Source organism: Apteryx mantelli, chromosome 4 (assembly GCF_036417845.1).
Source record: "Apteryx mantelli isolate bAptMan1 chromosome 4, bAptMan1.hap1, whole genome shotgun sequence".
NCBI classification, from domain to species: domain Eukaryota; kingdom Metazoa; phylum Chordata; class Aves; order Apterygiformes; family Apterygidae; genus Apteryx; species Apteryx mantelli.
In genome coordinates, this window is record NC_089981.1 from 26474653 (window position 1) to 26495182 (window position 20530).

Genomic DNA, 20530 nt, shown 5'->3' on the forward strand with positions numbered 1-20530 from the left:
TGGGTATATGATTCCTTCCAAGTTCATGCTATACTGCTGAAACATGTTAATTTAAGGTGAAAAAATGTATTAACAGAAAAAAGGCATGACAGTTCTTAGCTTTGCATGTATTCCAGATTTGACCTCTTTTCTGTGCCATTGTCTAATTTGACCATCTTCTCTGATATGCTCTAATGAAATGAGATGCTCAGCTCATTTAGTCAGCTAATAATAAATAACCTGTATACTAGTTAAGTAATTATTCACTACTTTTACGATGAATAAATAATTGCAATGATTTTCAGAAAAACTATAGTTCAGTCTGCTCTCTTCTAGACTTCTGGGTGGGCTAAAGGTTTCTGTGACCCTTGTAAAAGCTGTGGATGTAAAATGTAGCTGATCAGAAGCTTACCACACTAGTGCATTGAAGGCTTGATCGTCTAAATGCAAAATGACCCCAAGCTGGATATGACCAGACCCTTCAAGATCAACTTATTCCAGAGAGTATTTGGCTGTAGTTTCATGAGTGCTTCAGGCTGCTTGTGGCTGTTGAGCTCCTGAAGGTTTAGTTCTACCTCAATGCAGCTGGTTGTGCCAGCTGCTCTCTGCTTTTTGCTTACACTAGCATTTGTATGGCTGTATTGTGAATTGGATCAGAAGCTGATCTGGGGTGAAAACTGTTACTGCTTTGTTGTTTGTGGGTTTTCTCCCCCCCCCCCCTTTTTTTAACCTGTTTGTTATGGGTTTTGTTGTTTTAAACTGTAATTCTCTTTCAGTATCTGTTGTTAGATTGGATACACTGAAGAGTGCAGCGTACATTTGGGGGAGTAGTTGGGGAGGAGTGTGTGTGGCTTAAGGGATTAAAATAGCACAGATTTGATACTACAGGACTAATTCTGAGCTTAATGTTCTAAATGCTGCTTCCTTCCAGTGTACAATTTCTTTCCCTGCTTTGTAGCAAAAGGTAGTCATAGGCCGAACTGATGTGTAGTAGTTCTCTCTGTGACTCCATATTGAAGTTTTCTTGGCAGAAGTTGAGGAAAAAAACACTTGTCTGTTGTCTTCCTCCATTCAGTAAAATCTAGTCAAATGCCCAATGTAATAGCGCTCTGAGAGTTGAAACTGTTATGCTTGCAACTTAATCGCCTTCTAGAAAGCAGTCTTCGCTTCAGTGATTCTTTCCTTTTCAAGTTGGCAATGATACATACGTCGTTTATAAAAGTAATACTTTAATGATAAACATCAGGCTTCTGAAAGTCTCTCTACTACTCATGGTTTCACAGGTTCTAGAAGTATGTTTGTAACTATTCAAATACTGTTTTATCTTTGAGTTGCAGAAAGACAATGGGACCACTGGCCTGCTGACAGAAAACACGCTTCTCCAAGAAATTGAAGGGCAGAATCAAGAACTGTCAGCTTTTTCTCAAGCGATTCTGAAGTAAGAAATTACTGAATGCAAATGAGCTTTCAGAAGTAATGAAATGTCTAAATAACTTGTTGTTCCTGTGTTGGGAAGAGTAAATTCGATAAGAAGTGTTCAGTAAGGTGACAGGGCCTGTCCTAAGCTTTTTTGCCTGAATAGGCAGGCTTCAGTATGTATCCTTTTCCCTTTGCCACAGCTTATCCCAGTTTTTCCTGTTCTTGTCTTGTTTTCCAAGAATAAAACAAAATTGTTAAGGTATTCAGTAGTAAGTTCTTTGTATGACTGTGCCTCCTCTTCATTCTTTTGATCCTTTCATATTTTCAGGTGCTAGAGAGAGTCTCTTTATTACTTTTTTTTATTCCTGCTATGGTCAGGAATCAAGATAATGGAAATAAATGATCGATCATTATAGATGAGTTCTGTTCTTAATCTCCTATGATATTGCTCTAATGTTGACAGAAATTTAGAATTATTTTATCTATGTTAAACAGCAGTATGTAAAAAGCAGCTATCAAAAAGTATTGTCTATTCATTAGTAGGTGAATGTGCTTTGATGCTTGTGTCCTGAGGAAAAGCCTTCCCCTTAATTTATCCTTCTTTCTTAACTTTCACAATTTATGGTACTATTCAGAAGTTAGTTGTTTCAAGTTCAGATTGGACTTCCAAAAGTTCAAACATATAAAGAGTTCTGTGGTCTTTTATACATGAAATAAATAACACATTTGTTTTAACTCAGTTTTAGGCAGATGCCCTGGAATGGCTTTTTTTTAGAAACTGCTTTAGAGCTTAGCTCCTGTAGAAGCCGAGTATGTCCTGTAAGCTTTGGCCTATTGAATATTTTAACCTATATGAAAATCCTATGGTTTTCTGCTTAATTATAAGGTAGCTTTTTTCCCCTCTAACAGCTATTCATATAATTATTGTTGTCAATGTTCTGTTGAGAGTAGAAAAATTAAATGTTGTGCATACAGTTTAGGCAAAGAGCAAAAGGCATTCTCTACTGTTCTGACTTGTGGTTATTACCATGTTCTTTTCCTTTAATCATACCTTTATCCATTGCAATATTTCATAAACTTTTTTTACTTACAGATTGAGGACCAAGTTTCCTTATGGTGATCAACAAACAAATCCAGGTTTTGTGTTGAGTCCAATCATGCTGCAAAGAAATATAAGTGGAGAGAGTGCCAGTATCAAGGTTTCTATAGAAATCAAAGGATTCCAGCAGCCAGTAACTTTTACATGTGATGGTATGTTTCTACTTTTTAAGTTGGAGCTTGCTTTTAAGATTTAGCAAAATGGTGAGCTGAGACTGTATACTCAGTCTAGACCAATGGCTTTCAGTTTTTTTAACCCCTGGGTCATGGGTGTGTGGGCTGCTTGCAAGGAACCTGAAAAACGTAACTGAAGAACCTTATTCTGGGTCAGTGCCTCCATGAGGAAATGTTTAGAGGTTGTAAAAGTAAAGTAAAACAGGTTTAAAAAGAGAAACCAAGCACACCAGAAACACTGTTCTAACCACAGTTTGGAATGTTAAAGCACTTTTCAAGACTTAGTCCCGTTTTAGGGTAATTTTTTTCCTTTAGGATTCTTAACTGTTATTTATTTATCAAACACCTGTCTGAGTGTTGAAATAAAGCTGTTTCAGGCTGTCGGAATATTCAGACAAATAGCTGTCAGGAAGTGAGAATAAAAATTGAAGCTATTTTAGCTATAACATCACTTGAATATGTGCTTGTGAACACAAACGCTAAAATAATATTGGCTCACCATGCCACAAATAAGCGGGTCAGTTTATGGGTAAGCATGAGTATTAGTTTGCAGTGTTCTTGTACACAAATTCGTATTCTCTCAGCAGTCAAGATTGCACAGCCTGTAGCTCCGGATGCTGTTAGCTTTCGGCAGTTCTTTGTGATGAAATAACTGCTATGGTAGTAAAGTACCTCAAAACCGCCTTACTCCTTAGCCTTTACCCTGCTATAATCTGTTAATACTTTGGAGCTGGTTCCCTTTTCCAGACCATGTCACCCTAGTAGTGTATCCTTGCTAAAGTGTTTCTTACTGTCTGGTTCTCTATCTCTAACAATGTAGACCTTTTAGAATTGAATGTTCTCCAAAGATGTGAAGCTGCTTTGTTATCGGCTTAAACTAGCTGCTGTATCAGAAAACAAGTTCTTAATGCATAGAGGTCTTCGTTCTCTTAGTTTGCCAGACCGTATAGTTATTCTGCTGTGACTAATGCTCTTCTGTTAAGAAATGAGATGGTTCTTTATTGTAGTCTAAGGAGGTTTTCTGCTGCTTATCCTTAAGATTAGACTTTTCCTAAAATTACAGGCTTAATCCTTCCCTACAAAAGGTTTTAATAGTGTAACTGAAATTTGATAGCTTCAACCCTCTATTTTTAGAAGTTCTGTGAATTCCAAGTAGCCTTGGAATGTGTTATGCATTCTTGTCCTGCAAATCTTCTTTTTTGTGCCTTCTGCTCACTTCCTTTCCTGGTGCGGAAAGCAGTTACAGTTAAACTACTACTGTTCTGTAGCTAGTGAAAGATAGGGATCTTTAGCTCATACTAGCAGTAGGTGGATTCAAAGTACCTCTCTCTTCTAATTCCTTCTGTTCTTGGTCCAATTGTGTTACATAGTTTGGCCTCCTAACGCTAGAACTACTTTAACATGGCTTATATTTCTACTTAGAGGGAACTACAGCTCTTCAGTGCTAATTGCTATGTAGAAAAGACCCAGGAGGGAAACAGACTAGCTTTAGAGCTTATTTGGGTATATCTATTAGTTTTTCATAGACTTGTACTTCCATGCAAAATCTAATAAATCAGTCAGAGCTGTTCTCATGTGTTGGCAAGAAATTAATGCCTCTTAATGAGAGGAGAAAAAAAAAATTAATCTTTGCATCCTCCCACTAGGTGTTGCAGGACTGGCTGGCCTTAGCCAATGTAGCCTATGACTATAGCACACACAAACTGTTACTGCATCTTTTTTCCTCTCGACCAACATATTCTATTCTGAAGGTAGTACTACAGTTCAGAAGTTCCACTTTTAGATTTTTTTTTTAATGTTTATGTTCTATTCACAGCAGTGAGTAGAATTGATACAGCTCTAAACTTTTGTAGTTTTTTGTTGGTTTCAACTGTATTTTTTTTTTCTGCAAATTATTATTTTAAGCTGTAGCCTGTTTTGTATGAACTTTTTTTCCCTGGGGATGTAGGGTTACAGAGGGGGGTTTTGTTGCTGGATATTTTAATGGTTTGTATAGACTTTTTCAAAAGCACTCTACTTGGCTTGTTTTCTGAAAACTGCTTGTCGTTCAGCTTAATGTATTAAACAGTCCTGGATTCATGTTTCTTATCTTTCATTGTTCTTGAATTCCTTCATACTCATTTTTCATATGCTATCAAATACCTCTGTGCTTGTAATGATTAGTCATCCGTTGGAGATGAAGCACTTACATTGTCTTGTTGAGTGTGTTGTCTTTCCGCTGTGTATCCACTACAGTGGTAACATTTTTTTAAAGAAAAAGAAGCTTCATGAAAATTAGGAAGGTCAATGAGGGGGGGAATAAAAACTTCGGAAGGTACTGCTGAAAAAATAAAATGCTTTTATGTAGTGTTCTTATAGAATTATTGGGCTTTTAGTGACATTGTCGGCAAACTGTTTAAGACAGAAGATCAGGAACTAGATAAGGAGGAGCAGAGAAAGGGGTGAAGTACTGTCTACTTAAAGTTTTGTGCATGTATAAAAGCATATCTGGGCATTCTTCCTCAGTGTCAGCTGGTGCCATGGGAGAATGTTTTTTTTTGGTTTGACTGGGATTATTTCTTTTGCTTTGTGGTTGCTGGATGGAAGGGAGAGAAGACTTCCAAAAAAGTGTTTGGAACCTCATATGAAAGTATTGGTAGTTATGAGCTGCCTTTTGAAAGTGCATGTTGATGATTACTAAGATCTGATCTGTACAATGTAGAAACTGCCCTAGACATAACTAGGAGGAAAAAAAAAACCCAAACTTTTTCTGTAGGTTTTGCCTTTGTTACAGTTGAAAAATTCATCTGCTCAAAACCAGAATAAGTAAGAAAGTTCCATCTTCAACTTTTCAGATACAATTTTTAAACTGAAGACAGCTCCAGGCTCACTTAACTGTTTGAATTCCTTGCTGAATAAGACTTAATGCTATAAAAAGATGCTATCCTAGTGTAAAAAAAAAAAAAAGTGAAAACAAATTGCAAATTAACAGCTTTTTTGAACTTTTGGTTGAGTGGCTATAATGCATCCTAATTTAAAGAGGATTTAGTGATTTCTGAAACTACAGACAGGTTTGTAAGATACCTTTCTTTGCTGCAAAAAGTGAAGTTTTCAAATGATGAAACCTAGGAAATTATAGAAGCATAAGAGCCTTCTCTAAGAGTATAAAGATAAATCTCATTAAAGAACAGTTACAATTTGTGAGTGAAAAACAGTTAATATCAATTGCTATACACTGATGTTTAACTTCTAAACGTAATTTCTTTAAACAGTGAGTTCCCCTGTTGAGCTTATAATAATGCAGGCACTTTGCTGGGTGCATGATGACTTGAATGAAGTGGACATTGGCAGCTATATCCTGAAGGTCTGTGGCCAAGAAGAAGTTTTACAGAAGTAAGCAAACTCTTTCTCATTAATGTTTAACGTCATACTTTTTCATGGCACAGTTACTGGAAAGTATATCTTTAATGATTAAATGTGTTAAAGCAGAAATATATCTTCAAAATATACAAGAGGCATTTTCGCACAGTGATTAGATCTCTTTAAAATTGCTCTGGGGTACAGCAAAGTAGGTCAACAGCTTCCTAGAAATCTCTTGTAATCTCCATTTTGTTGTATGGTGAACACAAACAGTTTTCCAAATGCAGATTTCCATAGTCTTTCTGTAGATGGAGAGGATGGTATAGTTTACAGCTGTTCTTCAAATCCCAGCAACCAGATAAATCTGCTGATGCAGTTTCTAATAATCTGAATTAACCTGGATTTTTCAGAACTAATGGCTTGCAAATCCTCAGTGTTTTGCAGGGTAATAATATTTGGTTTCCATATTAGCCATAATAGTTAAGAGCTTCAGCAAAAATACAGGTATCTGTAATAGTATATTGGGACTTCTGCAGAAGTAAAAAACAGATCAAGAAATACCATGTGGATTTTTTTTTTTTTAACCACTTCCTTATTTTGAGCCCAACAGGCTGCCTTAAAATTTCATCTGTTTTGGGGGGTGCTTTTGTTTTGAAAACACTGCTTTTTTTATGCAAGTAACAATAGTTTTCATTTGTTTAACAGTAAGCACTGTGTAGGAAGCCATGAATATATTCAGAACTGCCGGAAATGGGATACAGAAATTAAACTGCAGCTCTTGACCCATAGTGTAGTGTGCAGAGATCTGGCACGAACAGTAAGTACCTCCTAAACTGCAGTAAATCTGATTTTGTTATTCTGAAACTAACTCATATGAGGTTAGGTGCATTGGTTAGAGTGGTGTAGATAGATAGATTATAGAATTAGGTAATAATTCCTGCAGGGAAATACATGGACTTCTGTCAACATCTGAATTTTTGGCTTTGGGAGAATATTTGAGGAAATCTGTTTTCTTTGACCAGCTTCAAGAAGTTGGGAGAATTTGATCTGAGTTGTAATCTTGTGTGATTAAAAATTAGTAAGTCTGCTTAGTGATGTGAATTGTATTCTACCCTACTAAGAGGAAATAAAATACATAGCGAACTTTGGCAAGGAAGATTTTATAAATGTGGATACTGTCTCTTATTGGACCAACTAGTAAAGCTGGAAAAAGTATGCAAGCTTTTGGACAAAACTTGAGGCCTGAAGGAGAAGCAGCAAATTTCAGAATTAAGTACAAGTTGAGAACAGTTTTGGAGTTTAATTAGATATCTATCAGACTATCAAAGAGGGAGGGAGGAGTATTTGGTGCCTGTGGAGTTAGGTGCTCAGTCCCTTCTCTCTTCTTCCCCCTGCCCCAACATGTACATGTTTCATAAGCTATTAACTACCTATTTCTTCCCCCCCCCCCCCCTTGAAGAGATCGTGTTATATCCTTCCCCTTCTACTCCACAAAATTCTAAAACAATATTAGAAATTATAGAAAGGTGAGAATGAGACTCAATATCTAGTATTTTATTATAGGAAGAAGATGATAGAACACCCATACATCTAACCAAACACCTCTACAAAGTAGAAAAGCCTGTCAGAGATGTTATTATAAGGTAAAGTTATGTGGTTATTTTCATGATCAAGCCCACTATTGAATTTCTGAGTATGGTGATGTTATACTCTTGTATTTCTGTTCAATAATTATTACTTGTTGCAGGTCTTCTATTGAAGAGCTTCTTGATGCATATCATAAACAAATTGGCATAGCGCTTAAAAATGAGGTAAGCTTAGTGAGCTATTGCTGAACCAAAAGTAGCATGAGAATTTCCAACTATCTTGTTAGTAAACAAAGACCAGCTGAAGCTCTTGGAAAATTAAGATCTGAACAAACTGTCGAAAGCAGATCTGGAACCATGGATTTTCAGATTTCTTTCCCTTTTTTTCTTTTAGCTTTTCTAGCAAACTAATAATAATCTTATTGTCATAACTGTAATAGAAATGGTGTACCTTCCAAGTCCAGGGATGCCAAATAACCTTTTCTTCAAAAATGCTAGAAAAGTTTAATTCAGAGAAATAGAGAAAAGGTCCAAATCTTGGCTTTGTCTCAGTCATGTTAGCTGTGATGATATATTGATAACACAGATCACAATCTATACAGAAGCTAGCAACAGTAGTTATGTGCAATGGGAATTATAACTGAAGCATGTCTGAACATTTAAGTTTTACACAAGTATAATATCTTATTCTGCACAGTTAGATTAATTGAACATAAATGTTATCAAAAACAGTGTCTATTTCAGTGGATCACAGGTAACCTAAAAAAGCTTGCATGTGAAGATTAATTTGGAGTAATTTTCCAAATGCAAAAGCTAGCTGAAGATAAATTAAGCTAATCTTTTTAGAAATTAGTAAAGTAGGTTAACTCCTGATAGTGACTTAACTTGGCAACTTAAATTATTAAACCTTAGATAGCTTCTTTAAAAAGCAGTATTTTTTTAAGGAACTTTCTATAAGAAACAGTCTTGAAATAGATGACTTAATGGAAATTTAAAATATTGTGATTAAGTCTGTTTTATTGCCTCTCTGGGAATGTGGGTCTGAACAAGCTGGTGTCCACTGTTTACGTATTCCTTTAATACCATTGTAAAGATCATGTAACTCCCTTGATGGTGATTCATAATGTTCTCAAGGATCGTTTTTGAACATGATCTTATTGTAGAAGAGTGAGATGTTACTGCTTCCTGGTATGGTGGTGTATTTGTTGCCTTGCTCTTAACAGCTGCTTCAGCTTGCTGGTTTAATGAGATTTCACAGGCTGAGCTGAGGAATGCAGAATATCTCAATTCAGAGTTATGTTCTAATCTTTGCACAGTCTTTTTAAAGATGGGAGGTGTATCTTTTAGATGATGATTAGATTCAAATATCAACAGTTGTCCCACTTAAAATTTTTTACTCCCTAAAGTGAATTCCTTTCCAAATTCAGTGGCTGAAGATTGCTAATGGAAGTGAAACAGCTTTAAAATCATCTGCAGAGATGTTATTCATAGCCTTTGATTTCACATTTATGGCCATTTCAAAATGTAGCTATTGTCTTTTTATTGAGATAGTCTTGAGTGCCTGTAAGTTTTATCAAAACAACAGTGGTAGTTTTGCTACTTGGTTGGTATGTTCAGTTATCTTGGAAGTGTTAGCTTTTAACTTAGGACTTAAATATTTACAATGTAGTCTTCCAACTTATATGGTTATTTTTTTACCAGGACAAAGTTAATTGTTGCGAGGTAGTTCCCAATACAATTAACTTTAAATTCAAACTGCTTTTTTGCTGTCCCTTTGCAGCAAAGTCATGAGAATATGCAAGAGGGGGAAAAAAAAAAATCAGTTCACATCTTACTAACAGCATATTACACTAACTCCTCTTATTTAGTTGTAAGTGATTGTGAAAGAAACCTATACCTTAAAACTGTAATAAGTAAACAAATACTTTAAAGTAAATACTTTCATTTTCTACATGCATTCTTTAAAATTGGATGAATGAAGACTTTGCTTATGTTTAAAAAAAAAAAGGATTCTTAGAAGAAACACTTAAAACTTAAATTCATTTTGAAGAGAAGCAAGAAGGGAGTGTTAGGAGAATCTTGACTTTGTCTTAAGCAGTGTAAGAGCGTTTTCATTCTCTGATTAAAAAGTTGGTCTCTTTTTTTCAAAAGACGTTCTTGTGAAGTGTGCAATTCCCTGTCTTTTCTTTCCCTAAGATGGCAGTTTGCAGCTGCTTCTTCTGTGAGAACCGTTTAAATTATATTGAATGGTATGCAAGGCAAAAGTTGCAACAGACCTTCAAATGTTAGTTAAAGTGAAGTCAGTGATAAAGCTACATTACTGAAGCTATATTCTAGTCTACGTATGGTTTGAACCTTCACGTTTGTTTTCAAGAGGGCTGAAATTGAAAAGTTGCCTCTTCAGCATGCTTCCTTCGTCACACTAAATGAGTATTTTTTTCTGAACTACAGTTGTTTATATTAGTTGGGAATTCAGACTTCATATCTCAATAGACTGCACATATTTGCCTAGAGCTAGGTGGTATAGATGAAGAAAAGTTGGAAGCCTCCCAATGTTGTTTTTGGGACACCATTCTAGAATCCATACTACTTCAGTTTCCTACATTGATAACTGAGCTATAAGGAAGTTTTCGAGACTGAGGTTTTTATTTAATCAAATTGTTATACTACAGTTAGATGTATTTGAGATATAAATCTCATAATAAAATTTTCTCGGTAATTCCTTCTAAAAAATGTTTAAAGCAGTCCTGAGTTTTACAGTTGTGATCAGGTTCATGTGTTCTTTCACACTTTTCTTATTAGAACCAACATAAAGCAGTAGAACATGTAATAAAGACTGTCAGAAAAATCTGTTTTACATTGGATGGTGTAGAGACTCCTGCAATAACAGAATCTGTAAAGAAGCTAAGGAGGGTTGTTAATCTTCCAAGGACTAAAAACACTGAGGTAAACTTTCACACTCTAAATTGCATTCCAGTGGTGGTTGTTTTGTGTGGGTTTTTTTTTTCTTTTTTCCCTTGTGCTGATAAATACTATTTCAGAATCTTTGGTAGTTTCAGGTATCTGCAACAGTTCAGTCATGGTTGGATTTCTTTTTATTTATTTTACGTGAGAACTGCTTCTAACATCTTTTGCTGTTAATGCATTTATCACTTGCTCTTGAAACCGTTTTCTGTTCCAAATAGCCACTTTTTAAAGCTATTGTCAAAATACTGTCTTCTGGTTCTGTGTACAGATCTGTGTAACAGCAGATGGTGTTAAATCTGAGCAAGGGAAACTGATGGGCAGCTCATGCCCTGTAAAATCAGTGCAGCTAGGCTCACAGAATAGGAATTCACATCATGTATTTTCTATGCAGTATTTACTTACACTAGTAGTGTCTTAAAACTCTTAACAGTTTTGTTGCTGGATTCCTGAGCACATGGACAAAAAATGATCTCATAGTGCAGATTTTGACTGAACTGCCTTACAATGAACAGTTCACTTGAGCAGAATTGGTCTCAAGTCACTTTATCAAAAACACTGTAATTAGAGGAAAAAGTGCAAATACAAAAATTAAATAGCTTTGTAATGCTGTTTCTGTTGTCCTGCAGTCATAGTAATATGGAAATTCATGTGCCATTTTTCCGTTTTTCTCAGGTTCATCAGTTTAGTGATATGTTTGTCATACTCAGTTGAAGTCGTGCAGGATACACAGGTCAAATAAAATTCTTGCAGGACAATACAGAAAATATGTATTGAAGCTTGGTGAAATTCAGCATATGAAATAATTCTCCAAAGTTTGTTTTTTGGTATGAGAAAGGTATAGAAATAATTGGATTACAGTGTAAAAATGACTTCCAAAAAAAGTTATCCCAATAGAAATTGGAAAAAGTAATCTTTATTAGTAAAAAATTAAATTTTTTTGTGATGAAAATTTGCCTAAATGGTAATATATATGTAGGCATATGTGATATCTTGCTTTTCAGAAACCAAACTGCTGTTAACCTCAGAGCAGGTTTCATCTAAGCCTTACTCTGATATTGTCTGGGTTTTTTTGTTTTTTTTATTGTTGATTTGTGGTTGGAAGAAATAGCCAAAAATTTAAAGAAAACAGTAGACAGTTGAGTAGAAAATAACACGTATTGCTCTGTTGCAGTGTTTGTCAATCTGTCATCCAGAGTACTTGCAGTACTTCATAGTTAATGTGGAGACACAGGCCAATGTTACCTGAGAGAAAGACATGATTAACTCCTCTGAAAATTATTTCTCCCAAGTTTTTGTGTGTTTTTGATTGAAAAAAAATTTTTTTTTGAAGTTTATTTGCGGTTAAAACTTACTGTTGACAAGGTGCACTAAAAGTGTAAGGAGACCTCCCATTCTTCTGAAGCAGTAATGGCTAACTTAGCCATTTTTTGAAGTCTTAAGAAATTTTTGGCGCTTGTTTTTAAATCACCAACTTAATTCTGATTTAAAGTTTGTTTTATCAGAATTAGAATTTGGCACGAAACCCTTCCTTATTAGAAGGGAGTAAATTCCCATGACTAGTTTGTCTTTAGGCTACAGCAATGTCCTTGTTGAGACGAGACATTGCTGTAATACTGTATCATGTTTTGACTCTGATTTTAGCTGTTTTTGTGTAAAAAGTGAACACAGCAGATAGTGCTAAAAGACAGCTTCTTTAGTTGTTTAACCACTAACCCTTTTATTCAGGAAACTTATAATAACCCTTCCTACAAAAGATGCATTAACAAATGCCATAAGCAGAACAGCTTTTCAGACTTGGCTTGCTGTGTAATTGAAGCTGATGATCTGGGCTTTCATCCCTAACAGCCCTGCCTGAGTTGTGTCTCTACTCAGATAAGTTAGTATCCATGAACAATATTCCAGTGTACTATGTCTTTTAACAGTTTCTAAAATATATGAAAACAGTTGTGACTTGACAAAGCATGAACCTTTGAACTTGGGGAATATTTGCTACACAGTAGGGAAGTTGAGATGCTGTCAGTTAACTCTTAAGGAACTGAGAGTGAAAAAGAGCCCAATGTGGACCTAATTCAGATATTTCTTAGTTTATCTGTACCAGATACTTGTTAAGAACAATGGAGGCTGAATAGGGATTTCTTGATTCTGAAACTTGTTCTAACTTATTGTCTAGGTATCCTTAAAATGCGGTGAGGACAGTAGCAAGAGCTCATCTGGTAAGTTCTTCAGTCTTATTTAATAATTGTTTTCAGATGGCTGTTTTAGAAAGATGTGTATTAAAGATATGTTATAATCTAGGCTCACTGCAGCCTGAAAACCCTTTGAAAGTGAGCATAGACCAGTTAACAAGAGCAGTTGAGGACCTTCTACGACTACACGTGAATTCATGCAGCAGCAGTTCTGCAGTAATTTCTCCAAAAGATAGGGGCACCAAGGAAGCATGGACTGCAACAGAACATCTCCAGTTCACAGTATTTGCTGCACATGGAATATTCCCTGCCTGGGTATCAAAGTGAGTAATTTATCAGTTGTAAAATTTCACCCTTTTCTAGATTTATTTTTTGTTTACTCTACTTTCTTTTCCTTGTCCAGTTATGAAAAATACTACTTGATTTGTTCTTTGACCCATAATGGAAGAGATCTGTTTAAACCTGTTCAGTCCAAGAAGGTTGGCACATACAAGAGCTTCTTCTACCTGATTAAATGGGATGAGCTGTAAGTGACTTCATGATAAAACTCACTAAAATATTTTCATATATAGCACTTACCTAGCTACCTGCTGAATACAGCTTGGCATCCTTAAAGAAGGATGAATAAAGCTGCTTTTAAACGGGACTCAAAATATCTAGACAGGGAGGTAACGCAGCTGACTTCTACAGAAATTAATGCTGAATAGTTTTTTCTGTTCCAGAATATGTTGTAACAACTCTGTATATATCTGCATCTAAAAATCTGATTTAGGATTATTTCTCTAAAGAGTAGATGCTTAAGTGCTTAGAGGATCTTTCTTATGGCATATGAGAATGTCTGTCTGGTTTGAGCTGCTAAACAGCTTCAATTTCTCTTTATGGGGGAGGGGGAAGAGGGTAGAAAGAAAGAAGGAAGGGCACGCAAAGAAATACAAAAAGGAAGACTGTGGGTGTTATCTGAGAGGGAGGGAAATATTTTCCATTATCTATGCACAACTTACTCTTTTTCCACTTAATAGTTGTTATGCAGCCTGTCGTAACTGGAGTGTCAGATCAGCTCTACATTGTCCCATATATCTCTTCCTACCCATTTTTAAAGGTCAGAGATGGACCCTGAAGAATACCCTAAAATTCTACAATAATGAAACTGTTTCAGAGCAGGAATAAAACTTTTAGGTTCTAGACTACCTGTCTCCAGAGAATGCTCTGCCTTTTTTTCTAAATATACAAGGGATTGTCTGTTCTCCTGCTTGCAACTGATAGTGTATCACAGTAAGAGATGGGTCAGACTGCTTATAAGCTATTTAATATAGCTGGTAACTGGCTTAGTAATATGCTTGTGATAGCTTTTAGAATGATATTTTGGTATGTAAAACTGTCATTATAGAAAAAGCCAAATGCAGAGAACACTTTGATGCTAACCAATAAAAACGAACAGTGCAAACCAACTGAGCTGGAATTGTTCAGTGAGGTTTATACTCCTTAGCTGCTTTCTTTATGGGTACTGTTTTTGTGCCATTTTAGGAATTTGGCTTTCAGTAGTTCTTAAGAGATTGTTTTATTTCGATGGGAATCGATTGTCAGCTGACTTTAAATCTGAAAGATGAGGAGGCAGCTAACATGGAATTGAGAGTCCTGGTAGTGGGTAGAGTGGGAAGACTGGTTATGCTGGACACTCCAGCTCCTTGTAAGGAATGTGATTTAATAGACAAATATTCTTTGCCTATTAAAAAGGGCTGTTCCAAATCTAACTACAATGCAAAACTGTAATTGAGCAGTTTTTATGAACTGGTGGTGGGAGATAGTGAACTGAAATATAATTGCATGAAAACTAAACTTTGTCCTTCATTGTTGATTTACTTTTTGAAAAGAAAAGTCATCAACAGACTATATGAATGATGAGCCTGTAACTTAGAGTAATAACAATTACTAGCATGGCTGACTTATTTTAATGCTTTTATTTTATAGAATAATTTTCCCCATCCAGATTTCACAGCTGCCATTGGAATCAGTCTTATGTTTGACGTTGTTTGGAATCCTAAATCAAAGTAGTGGAAGTTCTCCTGACTCAAACAAACAGAGAAAGGGCCCAGAAATTTTGGGTCAGGTTTCTCTACCTCTTTTTGATTTTAGACGGTAGGTATCCAAAATATGGCTAAGGTTATGGTGATTCACTGTATAAGGCTTACTCCACACCCATAACTATAGAAACTGTTTCTCTGCCACTGAATGTAATAGGGCATGACAAAGATAAGCCTCTTAAACGATATGGTTATGGAGAACACACCTTCAATTAAATTGGATACGAAACAGTTCTAAATTGTAGTGTTTCCATCTAACTGTCTGAAAAACTGATCTGCTGACTTTAAATCTGAAAGATGAGGAGTTGGATGATTGGATGACAGCTGCTTGTTTGTGGGAAATTGTCGTAGTATTGTGGGCCAGAAGAGATCATGTTAGCACCCACAGCTTGTAGGAATACAGCAGTTGAGTATGCAGGCACAACGCAAGTTGTTTTTTGAGGAATCCACTAGCATTCAGGTAAAGATCTGTTGCCCAGCAAGTCATATGCAGTTAAGTATCTGCTAGTGTTGCTGTCTACTGAATTGATAGTCTCTGTTCTACATTGACGGAGTATGTTGTTGGTAGGTGGCATTTCATGAGTACTAATATCTGAAAGTACATTATATTGCCTAGGGACAGTTCAGTATTCATGTATGTTTTAGCAGATGAATTGTAAACTGCTAGCTCTCAGCAGATTCATGAGCCATGGTGACAGAGAATGCAACCTGCAAAATAAAATACTTGCAGCAATCCATTAATTTATCAGGAATAGTATCTAGTGCAATACAAAGCAGAACAAGTACTGACAACCAGTAAATAATATACTATGTTTCCATGTGTCACTGGGAAAGATGCACTTTTGCCTCAAAACTATATTAATATGTAGGAGGAAAAATAGCTTTTATCTTAGCCCAGTTCTGTTTGTGGAGGTGAATACAATGACAGCTTATATTTTTACAAATAAAGGCTTTAAAGGTCTATGGTATCTCTAAGCACTATTATTCTTTACAGCATCTTTGTCCTTTTTGGTAAATGTTTGCTGCAGCATGTTTTTGTAGGTGGACGTGTGTAGGAGTCAAGCTGGAGATTTAAGTTTGATTAACTGTATCTTGACTCTTAGATATATCTATTTTCTTTAATCCTTTTAAAAATTCTTCAATCTGATAGTAATGTGGCAACAAACTAGCAAGAGAATCAAAAGACTGTTTTAAAATATACATAAATTTAAAAATAGGTGTGTAGTTTCATAGATAGGCAAAATGAACCATTCCTGTTATCAAGCTGTTTTTGAGTAACAGAGATCACAGGATATTCTGGATCTGGATTTCTAAGAAAAGGGATGGGTGGGAGATAGTTAACTACTGTATTAAATTTGTAACTTATTTCTAGTTTGAAATGGTCTTCCTTCAAGTACAGCTGTTGGATCCTGTTTTACCTTTTCATTATGAGAATGAAAAGCCTACTATAGTTAATGCTCTTCAGTTAAATGTTCCTGGATTTGTTCAAATTGCCACCTTCTTTCATTAGTATTCCAGAATGCTAGTTGTTCTTGTAGCTATTCTGTAAAACTTTAACCAATATGCTTGAGCCATGGACACCAGAATTGGGCGTGATATTGCAGAAATGATCACACCAATGCAGATTAAATAGCTTCTGTATTTATGCTTGAGATATCCTAATTATATGCCCCTCTGACTCTGAGGTCTTACTGGGAACATATGTTGTCTTATTGCTGACCAAGGCCCCTAGGCTTTCCTGGAGAGTTACTTCTTAGTATTGTTTATGTTGGTTTCATGTGGTTTGCATCGTTTGATTCTAGATATGGCTCTGTTTGACTGAGATTTTTTGCTTGTGTCCAAATTGTGAAGCCATCCAGTGTTTAGCCTTGTTTACCACTCACACGATCTGTTTCCTGAAGTTATTGGTGAAGATATTAAATAGCATAGACCTGCAAACTGATCCCTGCAAGTTATTGTAAAATGCATACCCACCATAACTTCTTCTCATTATAGCTGCATTTAAACTTACCAGGAACTAATTCTTAGCATATTTAATGTGATGTGTTAATGTATCTTCCCAGTCCCTTGACTGAAATATCTTAAGGCTACAGTGTATGGTGCAAATCTGTGAACTGAAACATGTAGCTTGCCTAGATCCCTTGTCTGTTAATGCCTATTTGATTTAAATTGTTAACCATGTTTCTGGTGAGTCCCTCAATAGCAATTCCCTATCAGAATAGCAGAAAGTCTTGTCATTATCTGATTTCCATTCCTACTGCCTTGATGGTTTGTTCTGAAGACTTGTCTTTAGTTTACCAGGAGTAATTGGAAATTGACTCCCCTGGGCCACAGGGACCCGTTCAGCTCTTCTAAAGTTTCAAATACAAGTAATAGAGATCTGTTCACTTTAAGTGTGTCTGGTAGCACCTATTTGACATACTCAAACAGCTTTGCACTTGAATGATCTGCACCAGACCACATCTCTAACCAAAACTGCAAGGGCTGATCCAGTTTCCCCTTTTGTATGGTAACAATTGCAACAACTTGGGGGTGCTTAGCAGTACAGGCTTTCCTGCATTGCAAAGAAGTGTTATAGTGGCTTGCAGCTGCTTTAGGTCTCTGCTGATTGAAAATCAAAGATACCTTTTTTCGTAAACGACTTTTCTTTCAGTCCTCTATCTACATATTACATTTCATAGTATGCGATTAAAAATAGTTTTTATTTTGATTTGAATTCCAAATTTTGTTCTGTATGTCTTTGTCATACAACATTCTCATAGCAGTTAGAAGTATGGAGAGAAAATTATGTTTTCTGTTGGTGTGCAGCACTACAATAGAATGTGTTGGGCCAGAATTTGCTGAATGACTTGTATATGGCAGCTGTAGAGATGCTGGTATTTAATTTACCTGCTGTCTCCATCAATTAAATCCAGGTAATTAAAGATACTAGGCAAATATTCCATTGCTCTTGCAAATAGCCAGCAGGAACTAAAGATTGTAGCTAACTAAAACGTTGGAAGATTAAAAGGTCACTCTGTGCTTTGGAAGAATCTAAAGCCAAACTGGAAGCCCTTCTGATGAAATGTGTTTGGGGGTGGGAGGGGACTTAAAATAGCTGCTCTTGTTGATGTGACAGAAGGCTGTGACAAGTACCTTAAACTGGAGAATTATTAAAAAGAACAAACTTTTCAGTGGTGCTTCAGTGGCATGACTTAGTAATCTTTATTGGTTTATTAATTACACATACAAAGCCTGAGCCATCTCTCAAAACACAGTAAAGATTTGACCTTCAAGCTGTCTTTCGAGACTGTATTTTGATTTTTTGGTTTGTTTGTTTTTTTGAGGGGGGAGAGGGGGCAGATATGTCTGTGGTGAGCCTTGCACACTTTGTGAGTACAGCAATTTGTATGATTTATAAAGTATTCTCAGTTATGCCTTGTTATGATTGGAAACTGTTAATATTGGGAATAAACTGGCGAATATTAGTGTCATTTGATTTTTGGAGTTGCAGAATCTAGGAATATGGAAAGCCTAGGCAAATAGTTATGTCTATAATATATGCTTATGCCTAGGCCTTTTTTTCTGGGAGGGTAAGGAGCTGCATGTGTCCTGTTTTATTCCTCAGAGGCAAAAGTGTTCTTTTTTCCCCTCTGTAAGAATTAGGGAGCACTTCATTTAGCTGGGTCAGCTGTTTCTGCATTGAACTTTTTCTTCTGCCTTTTTGGCTTAAAAGTTGCATGTAGGGTTCACACATTTTAAAGGATTTCAAAATGTGGAAGAGAATCAAAGGAAAGAAACTGATTTGATGCTTGATGATCATAATACCCCTTTTTAAACTTGGAACTGTATTGGCCAATGAATGATGCATTTCCTATGTTCTTTTCTGAATATCAAAGTTTAAAATATGCCTTAAGAGTTAAGGAAGTGAACACATCCAGTATTATTTTAGTGAGAGCATCTGTCATATGCATAATTTTCACCTGGGCAGTAGAAACACTGATACTCCATTCAGATTATTGTGCTATACCCTGCTTAATTACTATATTACTATGGTTAATTATTTCTTTGTAGTGACCATTGGTCGTCTTTAGATAGTATTTTGATAACTATTATGTTGAAGTAAACAGATTGTGGCACTAATACATACCTGCTTTCTCTCTCTTTAGATTCTTAACTTGTGGAACAAAGCTCTTGCAACTCTGGACCTCATCGCATCCCAGTCATGCATCAGGGATGGCCAGTAAGAGAGGAAATATGGAAAGAATAGTATTGCAGGTTATATATGCTTTGACTTTGTTATTTTGACTTGACTGCATTTTGTTTGAATATTGTGAGTCATTAATTCTTGCATGAGTGATAATAAATCAATTATTATTTTTAGGGAGAGTATAAATATTAAGTCATATTTGAAAGCCAGTATAGAGTAGTGACCACTAAGCATTAAGGGCAAAGAATGGAAAACTGCTGTAAATGCACAGAAGTCAGATGCTGAATCATTCTCACGGAGTCAGAGAAGCTGGAGGTACTTTGGTAATATGTGCTATCAGAACTGATAGAGAACATCTTTAAAAAGCAGTCTATAGAAACGTGTGCTGAGCAGGGTGCTCTCTGGACCCACATAGCAATTCCAGTTTCTTTATAGAACGTAAGTGCCTCTCATTCTAAACTTAAAAGTCCAGATTTCTCTTCTGAGAGAGAAGGCACCTTGTTTAACATGGTTTAGCAGTCCCAACATGTGGTCAGACTAGTGGTTGGATTGAAACCACTGGTGCTTTTTAACAGCTTTGTGATTAGTCTCAGCTCTAGGCCTTCTTTCTTCTAAAGAACAACTACTGAACTGCGCAACTACTGTACTGTGCAACAACACAGTTGTCCTACAGTCAAGGACCATAGTTATATAGAAGAACTGAAACCAGAAAAAAATTTGAGAAACCAGTATTTGGAAACTGTTACACATACAGAACTAAAGAGTGCAGGTGCCTAAATATTTGAGCTTGCTGGAAGGGGGAGCTTTTTGCACTGCTTTTAGAAACTTAGTTGTCTTCTCAATCTTTTTTTTTTCCTTTTTTTTTTTTTCTCTCCCCCCCTCCTCTCTCCAGGTTGACTTTCCATCTCTTGCTTTTGATATTGTATATCAAATTCCTCAATGTGCAAAGACTACCGTGTGTCATTCCATAGAAACGTTGGAAAAAACATTGAGGGAACGTCTCCTTACCATTCTCTCCAAAGATAACACCATTGGGTACGTTAATCTCTTTGTAACTACAGTCTCTTTGTATGTGGTGATTTGTGGATAGGGTATGGAGTGCTCATCTATTCTTAAACTACTTCTGTAATACACTTTTAGTATATTTGAAGTTCTGTGGAGATGTAAGCAAAAGACTGAATACAACCTGTAAAATAATGGTGCTGTCTTAACAAGTTCACTTGTGCTTTCCATGGTCTGTATCATAGTATTCTCCAGTTACAAGATTGCTACCCCTTTAGCCTCTTGTTATATTTGCCTATTCCTGCCTAGCTTTCCTTCAAATACTGGCAGCAGTGGTAGTTTCAACAGTGGCCATTCATATGCCACAAAAGCATTTTGGGCAGGCTTTACCAGTCATCTTCATCAAACTAACATTAACATTTTGGTTTATTTCAGGTTATAATGTGGGAAGGACAGGAATAGGTTTTAGTGTAACTTTGAACAACTGTTTCTGTAGAACTTTGTGTTTTG

At 36.0% G+C, this 20530-nt stretch overlaps 1 protein-coding gene across 8 annotated transcripts in view; it reads left to right on the forward strand.

The window, feature by feature from the left end:
- PIK3C2A (phosphatidylinositol-4-phosphate 3-kinase catalytic subunit type 2 alpha) overlaps positions 1-20530 on the forward strand; it is an 80820-nt gene that overhangs the window by 40681 nt on the left and 19609 nt on the right. For 5 of the 8 annotated variants that reach the window (XM_067296057.1, XM_067296058.1, XM_067296055.1 and 2 more), the window contains 13 exons: positions 1311-1417; positions 2492-2649; positions 5922-6042; positions 6715-6826; positions 7573-7652; positions 7757-7820; positions 10398-10541; positions 12733-12775; positions 12858-13071; positions 13152-13274; positions 14717-14884; positions 18978-19086; positions 19911-20053. In XM_067296057.1, the coding sequence (XP_067152158.1) occupies positions 1311-1417; positions 2492-2649; positions 5922-6042; positions 6715-6826; positions 7573-7652; positions 7757-7820; positions 10398-10541; positions 12733-12775; positions 12858-13071; positions 13152-13274; positions 14717-14884; positions 18978-19086; positions 19911-20053 (1586 nt within the window). The remainder of the gene's footprint in view (positions 1-1310; positions 1418-2491; positions 2650-5921; positions 6043-6714; positions 6827-7572; positions 7653-7756; positions 7821-10397; positions 10542-12732; positions 12776-12857; positions 13072-13151; positions 13275-14716; positions 14885-18977; positions 19087-19910; positions 20054-20530) is intronic. The other 3 variants (XM_013957896.2, XM_067296060.1, XM_067296062.1) reach the window with 3 other exon arrangements.